Source organism: Rhinolophus hipposideros, assembly GCF_964194185.1.
Source record: "Rhinolophus hipposideros genome assembly, chromosome: 20".
NCBI classification, from domain to species: domain Eukaryota; kingdom Metazoa; phylum Chordata; class Mammalia; order Chiroptera; family Rhinolophidae; genus Rhinolophus; species Rhinolophus hipposideros.
The window spans coordinates 6,897,463-6,911,905 of NC_138066.1; the positions used below are offsets into that span (position 1 = coordinate 6,897,463).

Sequence of the window (14,443 nt, forward strand, 5' to 3'; positions counted from 1 at the left end):
GAGAGGGGTGTAAATGTCCAATCACTATGTTGTTTTGTACACATGAAAGTAATGGAAAAATTAAAAAATTAAAAAAAGTAATTGAGGCTATGCAAAAGGAACTAATGAAAGAGAAATAAAGGAAAGCAGAAACTCAAGGGTGGGAAAAACATTGTACAAGAAGGGCAATGTAATTATGGTGCGCCACTTAAAATCTAATATGAACAACACAGACATGTTCACAGGACATAAATGGAATTTACTGATTTTTCAACTTTTTGAATCTGTGAGGGGATACTTAATTTTGGTTACAGAGCAGAATGTAGGTATTTTCAGTCTTGGTGATTAAAAAGCAACAGTAAGGATAAGTAATGACAAGAAAAGTTGGGAGGCGGGAGGTAGGGAGGAGAGCTGAAGGAAAGAGTAAAGACTTCATCTTGAAAACTGAGGGCTCCAAGGATGCTGCCTCTATGTGATGGAACAAGAAATAAAGGTTACATCAACTAAAAATAGTTGCCATAACGTTATGGGGAAGGCATGGAGATGAACGTCTTTGAGCCTTATCTAGCAGAAAGCTGGCTGCCTGAATAAGAAGCATCAAGAATAGGGACGCCAGTGCAGTTCACAGACGGAAGTCAGAAACTGTAAGGAGCAGAGGCCAGGAAGGCAATGTAAACCGGTCAGGTGAGTCTGGTGTTGAAAAGAAGAGGAATATGGGGACTCTGGTAGAACTGCCTGCTTGAATGGGAAGCTACTACTTAACTCCAGGGTCAGGTAATGATATTTCGGACTCTTCTGATTATTGTAAGACTGGCCAGAACTCAGAGTTTTACAAGAGGCTTCTATTGTTTTAAATATTGGCATTAATGAAGTTGTTTTCAAACACTATGTGTGAGCCACATAAAACACATTTAAGCCACTAGATAGCAAGCTCTGAGTGGCATCAACAAACAGACAAAATAATTGAAAGGGCAGGAGATTGCTGTTTCTCATTAGAAACCCTTCTCTACTATTTGATATTTTACTTGTGGTGAGTATATGCTCAATGAAAATGTGTTACTTGTTTTCATTACTATTATTTTTATGAATTATAACATTAACATACAGTATGTTCATTATAAAAAAAAGAAAATACAGATAAACAAATACCATTTAAAGTCTATCACCCAGAGATAACCACTTCTATTCATACTTCAATGCATTATAATTATAGGTATAATCAAATTGAAATTATATTGTATAATTTGTTTTGAAATATGGTTTTTCACTTTATGCATCTTGACTATAAAATTTACTTGGAGTTATCCTAAAATCTTAAAAAAAAAGCTTGGGATGGGGCGCAACTGGAGAAGGCTGGCAATGGCCCCAGGGGTGCATAGGGAAGAACTGCCGTGCCCTGGGGGAGCCTGCATGTTGGAGAGGGGTGTCAGTTAGCATGTCTCCTCTGTTATTGGTGGGGGAGAGTTCAAACTCTTGGGAGGTTGATGGACATGCAAATAAGCAAAAGATGGGGAGCAGGTTGTTAAAAGCAAGAACAATTTTTTTTCCCCAAAAACTATTTTGGCAGAAAAGAAGTGTCTTCGAAAGGTAGCCAAGTATTTTAAAATATTCTTATTGCTTTCACAGGTTGAGTGGGCCCATCATGTGAATGTTGGCTACTGACAAGGTATAAACATTTGAAAACATTCCCTTTGCACCAAATGTTCCTTCAGTTAAAATAACTTGAGTAAAGAGATCTTTGAAAACGTAGTTCTTGTAACTCTATTCTGAGAGAATAAGGAAATTATCAGGAGGTATTTCCCGCAAAAAGCAGTCTTGGGGATGGTATGGCATTTTGCATTTGGTGTTCTTTGAAGAGGGCCACTGTTATGACAGTCATCTCTTGTTTTAAGTAAATTGGCCCATGAACAACTGGATTTATAAAGCAAACATACTGAGAGAGGATTCGTTGCTTTACCAGAAAGTACCTTTTCTTTATAGAGAGATTGGTTGCAGTGACCTTTGAACTAGCGCCTTTAGCCATAGAAGTTAATGTATCAGTCAATAAACCCATGACATGAAGTGTGCGGCATGTCTACACTCACGTTTCACATTTAGTCAAACCCTTTTCATCCTCATGAGAAAGCTGCAGCAAGAATCTTACTGGCCTGTGGAGAAATAGGAAGCCTCATACACTGTTGGTGGGAATGCAGACTGGTGCAGCAGCTATGGAAGGCAGTGTGGAGGTTCCTCAAGAAATTACGAATAGAATTACCATATGACCCAGCAATCGCTCTCCTGGGTATCTACCCCAAAAATCTGACAACATTTATCCGTAAAGATATATGTGCTCCTGATGTTCACTAAAGCTTTATTTACAGTGGCCAAGACATGGAAACAACCAAAGTGTCCTTTGATAGATGATTGGATAAAGAAAATATGTTATATATACATAATGGAATACTATTCTGCCATAAGAAAAGATGAAATAGTGCCACTTGCGACAACATGGATGGATCTTGAGGTTATTATGCTGAGTGAAATAAGTCAGACAGAAAACGTTGAGAACCATATGATTTCACTGATATGTGGGGTATAAAACTGAAAACAACAAAGGAACAAGACAAACAAATAAAGAAACAAAAACTCATAGACACAGACAATAGTTTAGTGGTTACCAGAGGGTAACGAGGGAGGGGGGTGGTAGATGAGGGTAAAAGGGATCAAATATATGGTGATGGAAGGAGAACTGACTCAGTGGTGAACACACAATGTGATATATAGATGATATAATACAGAATTATGCACCTGAAATCTATGTAACTTTACTAACAATTGTCACCCCAATAAACTTAAAAAAAAGAATCTTATTGGCCTGGAATGCATGTGTGGATAGGAAAGACCCGGGAAAGGTTTTGGATTGAACTTTATCATAGTAGTGACTGATGACCAGGACTTGGAAGTGCCTGTGAGAGCACACGTAGCCCAAGAAGGAGGACAGGGAGCAGGAGGAGAGTAGAGGTAAAGCTGTAATGGTCATGAGAACCACCGCTGTCACCTCTGTCCTGGCAGCAGCTCATGGTGTTACTATGTGCCAGGCTCTAGGACTGTGCTTTATACTATATGCATTCTGTCCCTGAATGAGCGGTGATATCACTGCATCCATTTTACTCCAGGAAACTGAAGTGCAGGAATTATAAAGACCTTTCCAAAGGTCACATATCAGGAAACATTATAGCTTGGACTGGAAGTGAGGCCTGACGATGGATTTTTAGCTGCTATGCCATCCTACAGGGCTCTGATTTCTACTTCTCACGTTGGTAGTATCCATTTTAACAGCAAAGGTGAGTTTTAAGGGAAATCCCTCTGAAATAGGTGTGAACACAAGACTATCCCCACCCCCAATCCTGGGTGAGACTGATATAATCAAATATTAAGAGGTTAATAAAAACCAATAACCCTCACAGATTTATATTCATGGTCAAGAGACCATCTTGCAAACCACAATATACTATTTACTTTTAAAAGCCTTCATAAAACAATCAAATAACATAAAACGTGTCCAGCAGCCCCACATGTCTGCACTGCTGAGAGGGATACAGGAGGACGGTTGGCCAGAACTGAAGATAATAGGTGCACAAAATGAGGTCCGGTGGCTAAAACCTACATTTCAACGGAAAAAAGGAATCTCAAAGTTTTGAGCTTTTATTCTTAACTACCAGATGTGTCAAAAATGCTAAATGCATTTGTAGCCAATGAGATAACAGTTGGCTGCGTGGATAACATTGTTCATCTATCTGTCATCTTTTCCTTCCTCAGAAGAAAGGGAGAAAAAAAAATAGGGGCAAAACATTAACCAGTGGTCCAGTGGATTTATCCTGTTCGGACTATACAGTGTTTGAGAGAGAAATGTAAAAAGTTGCCTCTATTGAAAAATCTGGAGATTTTGCATGACAATCTGGTTTTTCCCGCTTCTCTTTAAAAATCGGGACACTAGGCCCTGGGAAATGGTGGAGAGTGTTTGTATTAGAAGCTACCCCGCAGGGTCAGGGGGCTCTGGCTTCGCTTACCGTGACCTTGGCTTTAACAGCTGCCAGCTTCTCTTGGGCAGCTGCGAGGTCCGAGGTGGCTTTGCTCAATGCTTGGCGCTTGGGTTCCACATCACAGAACACCTCGTAGAACCTCACAATGTTTATGACCCAGGAGCACAAGCCTGCAGCCGCAGAGGACTTGGTGGCCACAAACTCCGGATTGAACTCGGGATCCTGCAGATATGGCCTGATGGCTTTGAGGCAGTTCTCGTGAATGCTCTCTTTGTCAAAGTTGATCAAGGAGTCCAGGAAACCATCCACTTTGGCCATGGCGACCTTAGCGGCCTTCCAGCTCCGGTCCTTGGGCACCTTTCCCCCAGGCGCCATGAGCGCCATCACGGCAGCACTAACTTTGCTGACAGCCAGGGGTGGAGAACCAAAGGACTTCAGCTCTGTCAGGTTGGTCTGAGGAAAGACGAGGAAGGAGGCTGTTAGAGGAAAATGAATGGGCTTCCTTTGTCCTTGGCCACTGATGGAGTTAGGCTCTGGAGTGATTAATCTGAAAGGGCTGCTTTGAAGCCTGCAGCAGCCCTCTGAATTTTAAATATCCTGACTCATCAGAAGGAAACCACAGCTACTCCCAAGGGCCTTCAGACTTCCCTGAATGGTGAGCTGAGACTCAGCTATGTTTTCCCAGCACTTTAACGGACTCTCTGCCCATTAGAAACACACAATTATTTCACATTCGACTGAGAAATATAAGAATGCCAACATACTCTGAGATATGCAGCTTGCCATGAATAAAAGATAAGGTTATTATAAATTAATTTCCATCCTGGATTGAAGAGACTAGCACAGTAATTCAACTAATTTTTTTTTCTTTAATTAAACTGCTTTGTTCCATGAGCTTGTTCTAACTACACTTGACTGTCCTGATAGCCAAGTGGCATTTTCTGCCAAGAAAATTCAGACCAAAAGCTATGCACAGCCCTATGCAGTTGCTGCCTCTGCCTGGACGTGGGTTTGTCCTTATACTCTTAAGTGTCACTTGCTCTGGAAAGATATGACTGAAAGTATTGATCTTGGCAAGTCACTGAAACTTCCCAGGCCTCAGCGTTTTTATCTGTAAATTGGGAGCAGGGGGACCCATTAATCAGTAAGTGAAATTGTGTCATAAATGCATCTGAAGTGGATTTCAGGTTTCCTGTGACCATCACTGAGAAGCCTATGACCTCAAAAGCACTTGCTTCTGAGGCTGACTTTGTAAAAGGGGAATCTTGATTTCAAAGATTAGGTCCATGTGCCACATTAATTTGGGGTGCTCCTGGGCCTGGAGATCTACATGCCAGGGGGATTTTCTTCTAGCGTCTAACAGCAATACCCAGGAAAATACTCTGTTTGCTTCTGCAACTATTTTCACATTGGGTCATGAATGACAAGCTTGTCAAGGGCAGGAATGGGAGACAGCACAGATGTAGGAGGCAGGCCAGTGTGCCTGTCACAGTGGGCTCCCCTGGGTGGCAGAAGGCAAATGAGAAAATCCAATCAGAAACAAAAACCCCACAACTGTAAAACGTTTAAAGTTAATTATGTTTGATGTACTGCATTGAGAAAACACAAAAATGCATAAAAAGAAAATTGAATTCTACAACCCAGATACACCTTCGTTAATATTTCAATGTAATTCCTTCTAGTCTTTTCTACATTCATAAATATCTATACATTGATCACAACTCTTTTGGGTTGAGTGACGAAAACCCAACTGAAATACAAAGGGGGATTTTCTGACTCACGTATCTGGGGAGGATGGGCTTGGAGCTGGCTGTAAGTATGAGAGGAACTACATTCTGAACGTTTGCAGGACTCTCCAGATCATTTCTTGTTTCTGCTTCTTTTCTGCATACCAGTTTCCTTGTGTAGCAAAGAACATGACATACTTCTCTGACTTCAACTAGGGTCACTTTCTCCATCTCCCACTAAGCTCCAACCCCAGTCACTTTCCAGCACACCGACTGCCAAGCTCATTCCCACCTGAGCACCTCTGCCTGGATCACTTCCTCCTAAACCATTTGCATGGCTGATCCCTTCTCATTCATCAAGGTCTCATCTTAATTCAAAAGTCCTCACACAGAAAGACTCTCCCTGCCAACTTTCTCTTCTAAGTCATTTCCTATCTGAGCACAGAACTCAGGGCAATCGGAAACAATTACCACTTTTTCCTTGTTGAATTACCACATTCCTCTTCTTCATGAGAACAGGAACCCCATGTCAACCACTGTAGCCTCAGTGCCTAGAACAGAAACTGGCACGCAGTAAGTACTCATCAATATGTATGCTGAACCATCTAACGGAATGAATGGGTGCCGGCAGCTCCAGGCTACACTCTTCACTTTGCGACCAGCGGGAAAGGAGACTTTTTCTTCCATATAAGTCAAAATAAAAAGGCCCTGGGAAATCTTGTTTAGTTAGGCGAGGTTCCTGAAGCCAACCACCTCAGGGTAGGTAACACAGTACTGCTAACAGGAACCCAAGGATGGAAGAAACATTTCTAAGGGCCCTTGTGATTACACTTAGGGGCCCCCTGGGTCATCCAGGATAACCTCTCCAGCTCAAGGTCCTTAACTTAATCACACCTACAAGATCACTTTTGCCATACGAAGTAAAAGTCACAGGTTCCAGATATTAGGGTGTGAATATTTTGGGGGGTGGAGGAGGCATTATTCAGCCTGCCATGTTGTTCTACCAAACAAGTGTACTTTTTATTTGGTCCAGAGAAATATTTGCACATATGCAACAAAGATGTATGCACAAGGATATTCATACTGGAGAGACAAAGAACTAATTAAATACTCAACAATAATTATTAAACAATTCATAGAGTACAATTATAACACGGAATACTATAAAACATTAAATAAGTAAGGTTTTAATGTATATAGTGGCATGAAATAGTCTTGTTCCAGGAAGGAAAGTCAGTTGGCATTATCCATTTATATTTAAAATATGATATATTTTATATGTGCATGTGTACAAATATGAATACACAGATAAGGAGTCCTCTCTTGGGAAAGCACAAGGGCTGGAGTGGAAAAGAGGGTCGCCATATCTTACCCTATATATTGTATACTATTTGAATTATGTTTAACAATGAAGATGCCATTATATGCTATTTGTATAATAAAAAAAATTTCCCTGTAAAAAGTGCAAAGCAACCAAATAGAAAATTCCAAGTAACTTCGTAGGGGAAAAAAAAAACCATGAAATTGCAAGCAAAACTATTCCTCAAGTACGGCAGGAAAAGTTTTATTGGATTTGTTTCAGTTTAGCTATAAAAGTGAAAACTGCCGAAGCAGATACTTAAAATGTACAAAGACTCACAACCAAGCTCTGATGTATGTGTTCTTTATGCTTTAATTAAAGATTCATTGTTAACTTTGAACATGAGAAAACGGGGAAGGTGTCCTTAAATATCAGAGTCCTGTGTATGCAGAGGGTCTGAGAATACTCTGGGGGGGTCCTTGGGCTCATGAAGCAATACTTCCCTGATTACATGTCATATAGTCTGAGCTATTCTGCTTCATCAGATGGGGCGTGGGGGCGAAATAAGTCCTGGGGATGTAATGTATAGCATGGTCACTATAGGTAACAATACTGTATTGCAAGTTTGAAAGTTGCTAAGGGAGCAGATCTTAAAGATTCTCATCACAAGAAAAAAATTGTAATCGTGTGGTGAGAGGTATGTTAGTTAGACGTATTGTAGTAATCACTGCACAATATGTATACAAATATTGAATCAGGATGGGGTACAATTGAGACTAATATGTTATATGTCAATTCTATCTAAATTTTTAAAATGCTCTTTGAGATCCATTAATGGGTGGCAACCTGTGGATTGTAAACACTGGTCCCCAGTTAAACTTGGCAGTGATGCCATGGTGCTGTAATGATCTTGCCCAGCCCACCTCTAGAGACTCATTTCCATATCACCCCCCCGGGGGCCACCATGCAGCCACGGCTCAGATGCACCACACCCTTTCATGCACCCGTCTTTGCAGACATCAGTCCTCCCTGAGATGATCTTTTCTACCACCTTCTCCATCTTGTAAAATGGTCATCCTGCAGTCCTTGCTTCTATGGGCTTTCTCTTCCCCAGTTCTTCCTGGCCAGGCAGTTAGATGCCATCTGAGCTCACAAGCCATGGAAAATGAAAATGTTTCTCTTTTTGTTAATGTGATACATGCACGGAATTTATAAACTCTAATAGAACTACAAGGCTTAGGACAAAACACATGCCCACTACACTCCAACTCCAGCTCTCCAGAAGCCACTACTTATAATGCCTTCCATCATTACTTCTACATTTCACTCCTTATCAATAACGAAGATACTTATGCTGCTAACGTTTTTTTCATTTTAGATGCCGTCAAGTGACTTCCTATTGTAGAGTGTGAATATTTAGTTATTTTTACTGCCCTCCTTTCCCTCCTAATGGTTCATTATAGTTATATAAACTTTTTAAGTTAACGTTCAGTATATACATAATTGTGATTATTGATATTGTTTACCTTGGCTTATATTTTCATTCATGTGCACCTTACATTTTTTTCTGAAGCTAACAAATACTTTTATTATTTGTTTGCTGATAAGGTAACTTTTAGGCGAACACCTGAAAGTAGAGGAGAGAACCCTCGGGATACTTGGGAGAAGAGCGTTCCATACCGAGTGAATTTCTCATTCAAAAACCTTGGGGTGTGTCTGTGCTGGGAGTCTTTGAGACACAGCAAGAAGGCCAGTGTGGGTGGAGTGGAGTGACAAGAAAAAAGTAGTAACTGACGCCGTAGAAGAGGCAGGTCGGGCAAAGTCATGTAGGGCCTTATGGGCCATGGTGATAACTGTGGAATTTTATTTACTGATTTCAATTTTATTCTGAGAATAATGGGAAGCCAATGGAAGATTCTGAACAGAGGGGTGGTATGGTCAAACTGTCATTTTTAAAAGGTCACTCAGATTGCTGTAATGGGCAAAGGCATTGCTGTAGCAAGGGTGTAAGCAGGGAGGCCGACTGAAAGGCTGTTGAAACGATCCGGGGAAGAGATCATGGGCCAGAGTGGTAGCTCCAGAGATGGTAGAAAGCATTTGAATTCTAGATATACTCTGAAGGTAGAATTGATAGAATTTGCTAATAGATGGGATGGGACTGTGAGATAAAGAGCCCGTTAAATCTTATTTGCCCCTTTCTATGTAACAGAGAAAAGAAATCAAGGGATCAAGCACTACAGTAACTTGTGCCAGGCTACACGGCTAATTAGAAGAAAGCACCTATCATATTACTTGGCACATAGTAGGCGCTCATTACAAATGAGTTTTACTTCCTTTGTGGCAGAGATATATATCAAGGCTTCAAATTCAGTGCTATTTTCAAAATCCTACCCTATCACTTCCATGAATCGCATATTTATATGTTTATTTCTACTAGTAATCAATTGACTAACCAGCCAACAAATTAACCAAAAGTATTTATGGGTGCTCACTTTGTTTCCAGTTTCATGGAAACAGAAGAGATAACTCTGGTTATAATGACATCAAGAACAAACACTTACTGAGTGGCTGCCAGCTATAAGCTACTTTTTATACACTATCTCATTTAATCCTCAAAACAACCTAATGGGGACTATATTACTATTACCTCCACTTTACAGAGGAGGAACTGAAGGCTCAGAGAAGATAAAGTCATTCCCAGAGCCACACACAGTAAAGTTCAGCCAGTATGTGACGGCACATAAATTAAGTGGCTCATCCTTTGTGTTCTAAAAATCAGGAAAGGGAGAGATTAATCTAGAATGTAAGTTTGATTTTGAAATATGAGTAGGATTTAGACAGCATGACAGAAGAAGAAAGAATTCTAAATGATGGGGATGGGAGGAGTCCTATACTCTAATCAAAAGCCTAGAGGTTGAAATGGAAGCCACCATAGGGGGGTCAGAGAAAAGCCTAACCTGGCTGTATTACAAGGTTCCAGCTGAGAAGTGGTGGCCTTAACCGGGCTACACCTCCAGTTCCTGGTCTACCCAATGATACCCAAAAGTTACCAGTGGAGAAATCCTGTTTTCTATTGATGTAGGGTAGCGAGCAACTGAAGGCCTTTGTAGGTCCGAGGGGCTTTTACGTTTAGGGAGTCCCTCCCCTACATCACACAAATACTCAAATGAACTTATTTTCACATTTCATACAATTTACACATAACTATACGTAACAGGATTTCACAGCGTACCCAGATTAGTCTCAGATTTGCTGAGGCCCTAAGGCAACAGGTACTACCTTCCCAAAGGAGGGGTGACACGGCTATGCAAAGCTAATGAGAGAAGGTTTCAAAAGACCAGGGATTTCACTCTTGAACCCTTCCTCTGCATTGAGGGTAGAAAAGAGTCAGGAATTTGGAGATTAAGGGAACATTTTTAGTGAGAACGGTTGGTGAGTCCCACTCATGCTGCCCTGAAGGGAGGATATGAGGCATCCGCCCTTTCACATTAAGTCTAGAGGGAGAGGCTTTAAGGAGACCACCTGGAGAGCACCACGGTGGCCTGGGACCTAACTTATATATCCCAGAAATGTAGGGTGTGAGAAGAGGTGGCTAGCCTCCTGACACTGTCACTAGGGACAATATGCTGCTTGGGGGGCGAACACCCTGCGAGCGTGTTTCCAGAAAAGAGGCACAGCTGTCCCTCTGGAACAGAGGGAATCTGCCTGCATGGCACACCTGGCATAGGTTGTGTGCGACCTTGACCGCAAGCCCAGGTAAAGGGTCAAGTGAATTCCTGGACTCTGCAAAAAGGAAGAGAAAGCAACCTACAGGGGAAAGATTACAGTGACGGGGGAGGGTCTCCAAAGAGCCTGTGCGAGCATCCCAATGGAGAAGGGGTCCGCCTTTCAGTCCCTCTCCCATACCAGCTCCCAATGACATGAGTCTGTCTGCCTCTCTTTCTCTTTCTCCCTTGGCCCCTCAGCCATGGTTATCCAAATGGGAAAGAAGCTTAATTGTGAAAAATGATAAAAGGAACTAGCTAACCACACGCTCTCCCCAACACATGGAACAAATTTCAAGAGAACCAAAATAAAATTGCCTTATGACTGTATCTCAAAAGCCATGCTTGTTTTACCAAATGGTTACGCATATGAGTTGAATCTAGTTGACACACAGTTACATTCAATGGTTGACAACCAATACTTGCTAATTTTGATTTGGTAGATTTTTTTCATATTTTGGAGACAACACCTTATTTCACTCTCATATCTGAAACATTTTCCTAGGGCCTTTAAAGGTGCATAATGGGTAAAAGGGCCATGGGATACATGGGCAATAGATCTCGGGGTTTGGATTCTGAAGATGAGTTCAGGTCTGGCTCTCATATTGAGGTTTGTGACTCCAGGCAAGCGAGTCCTCCTCTCTGGGCCCCGGCTTTCCCATCTGTGAAACGAGGAGGCTGGACCAGTTGGCCCTTCCTATGCCAACTGATTCTAAAGCTCTCGTCTCTGGGATTCCATGGGTAGCTTGTGGAGCCTGATGTACAAGGCCGTTTAAATAACTGTTTGCTTAATGAATAAACTAGTGACAGCTGTATTCCACCCGAAGCCCTTCCGCGTTTGCCCTTCTATCTCTTTGGGACATCGGGGTACCGAGCTGTCTTTGGGTCAGAGGAGGCATCTGCTCCTCCCCGGAGGGATAAGCAAGCTCAGCAGACAGTCCTACCTTGTTGAGGGTGTTGAGAGCGGCCTGGGCTGCTGTGAGTGCTGGCTCTGCTTTGGCCAGGTCTTCCTCACAGTCCCTCTGCTTCTGCGTCACCTCCAGCATGATGACAGCCACCTTCTCCTCCTCCTCGTCTGCCGTGGCTTTCTCTCGGCTCACCTTTGCAGTCTCTACTCCCACCACCTGAATCAGCTTGTCGGCATCCTCGTTCTTCTGCTTCAGCTCCATTTCCTGCGTGGCCAGCTTGGCTTTCAGATCGTCCACCTGCCGCACAGAAGCACCAGGCTTATCGGGAGCAGAGGGACTTTGGACATGGCCCCTGGGGACCTGACGCTGCAGAGCAGAGAAGGATGGCGGCTCCTGACGCCAAGGTGCGAAGCTAAGCTCTCAGCCAGGACCAAGCTCCCCGACCTGGGAAAGGAAAGGGACACCAGACTCCCTCTTCTCGCCCCTTTACAGTCAGTGTGTGAAGATTCTAAGCAACACATGCCCTTGACTTTCTTTCTCCTTGATGCCCACTGACTCGGGCTGCTTCTCACTGACATTGGTGCCCACGTCTTGTAAAACTTCATGTGTCTAACGTAATACGTTGCACATAGTAGGCCCTTAATAAAAATTAGTCTTTATGTAATTGAAATTGGCCATTGTGGGGTATACCAGGGATTTAGCACGTTGTAAAAAGTGAGTACCTACTGTGCATCCTGAGAGACTGGGTATGTGAACGGACAGTGGCCAGGCCATATACGAATGGAGAAGTCTGACCAACAACCTGCAGCAGCCTGCTCAGGAAACCAACCCATTACCTACAACAACCAGCTCAGGATGGCAGCCTGCTGTAAGGCAGACTTGTAGGAAATCAGCCTACCATCTAGGTAACAAGCCAGGAAGACAAACAGTAAACTCTGTTAACAACTGACCCAAGATGGCCAGAACTTGATTAATAACTGACAACTTCCTTAATTTTTGTCTCTGCTTCCAACTCAGGACCAGCCAGAGAAAGTCCCACATGCACCCCTGACCGATCACACAGGCTGCCCCACTTCTAGTGAGCCCATCCACAGCTGTCCCAGGCCAGCAGCCTCCATCGGGGCACACCCAACGCCTTTCCTTTCTTCCCACTATAAAGCTCTCCTACTCCTTCTCCTGCCTTGGTGTCTCAACCAAAACGCAAATGATGGTGGCTGACTCCCTGGAGAGTAAGCTCTGAATAAAGTGCCTTTGCTTGTTCGCCTTTGGTTGGTCTTTGTTTATTTCCACAATCCTTACAAGAAATAGATGACCGGTTGAAGTGGGACAGCAAGCATCCCAATGGCCCAGACCTGCTGGGTTCCCTATCCAGCTTCCATATTCATGTGCCTATGGAGGCAGTGATGAAGTAATAGGAATATCAGCACCTACCATGTTTCCTCGAAAATAAGACCTAGCTGGACCATCAGCTCTTATGCGTTTTTTGGAGAAAAAAATTAATATAAGATCTGGTCTTATTTTACTATTATATAAGACCTGGTTTTATATAATTAATATAATATAATATAATATAATATACCGGATCTTATATTCAATTTTGTTCCAAAAGACCATTAGAGCTGATGGTCCGGTGAGGTCTTTTTTTCAGGGAAACACGGTAGGAACTGTCTATTTCTCTGATCAGCTGGCGAGAGAGGAATGGTTTTCTATGCATATTTGATTCAGTAGAGTGTGGTGGTTCTGATTTAGCAGCATCTGTATCACCTGGGTACTTGTTAGAAATGCAGATTCTCAGGCCCTCTCCAGAGACTGAATCAGAAATCCTGGAGGTGGGGCCTGGCAATCTGTGTTGTAACAGGCCTTCCAGGTGATTCTGGGGCTTACTTAGGTTTGAGAATCACTGGCCCAGTGTTATGGCCCTTTCACATGCAAAGCAAAGACTCATCTATTTATTTCTGGAAAGGAAAAAAGCCATTTGTATTTGCAATATAGCCCATACAGTTTATATTCCAGAATGACCTCTTGTCTCTCATTTTTCTGCAGTCTATTTCACAAGACAAGCAAAGATTACTTCAGAGCTCCTGGAATACGTCAAACAGATTCAAATGCTTTATGATGCAAAATACATAAGGGGAAATATAAAATGGAGGCTTAGACGCTGCTGATAATTCCCTTTTCATGGCAGATCAAAAGAAAAGAAAAAGAACGCAGGAAAAAAAAAAGAATGCTCTTTAATTTTGTGTATTCATAGAAACTGGAGACTTTGCATTAACCTCAAACGGAGGCCTGCTCCCTAGAATACATCTTATATCCCCAAGTTGGAAGGTTAATCCATTTTCATCTCCTGTTGTTCAGCTGCAGAGAGTTATTTCTACAAGGACAAAGATGCAATTGTAAATCAAAATGATTGAACCACATAATCACTCCAGTCAGCAAACACACCAGTAACTTTCTGTTCCTTTTTAAATCTTGGGAGATTTGAGAAAATTGAAGTGTTTTTTTTTCTTTGTTGTTGTAATTGTTTGTTTTTTTGATTGCAGATATGGTTTATGACCTCAGGCCCAAGGTAAATAATCACCTGCACTGTGAATGGGAACTTTATAGCTCTTAAACTGTGACATGGAGGGCAGGAGGGTCCCGCCAGTCAGAATTAGGCTATTCCCCACATGCTACAGAGAAGGCTTAACTCAGGTTCATATCATGGCTCTTCTGTAACAGAACAGGACACTGAAATAGGTTACAT

General features: G+C 42.3%; 1 protein-coding gene across 4 annotated transcripts in view; it reads right to left on the reverse strand.

The window, feature by feature from the left end:
• DNAH9 (dynein axonemal heavy chain 9) overlaps positions 1-14,443 on the reverse strand; it is a 319,243-nt gene that overhangs the window by 76,525 nt on the left and 228,275 nt on the right. For all 4 annotated transcript variants that reach the window (XM_081027600.1, XM_081027598.1, XM_081027597.1 and 1 more), the window contains 2 exons: positions 11,737-11,997; positions 4,029-4,454 (listed from right to left, as the gene is read on the reverse strand). In XM_081027600.1, coding sequence (XP_080883726.1) covers positions 4,029-4,454; positions 11,737-11,997 — 687 coding nt within the window. The remainder of the gene's footprint in view (positions 1-4,028; positions 4,455-11,736; positions 11,998-14,443) is intronic.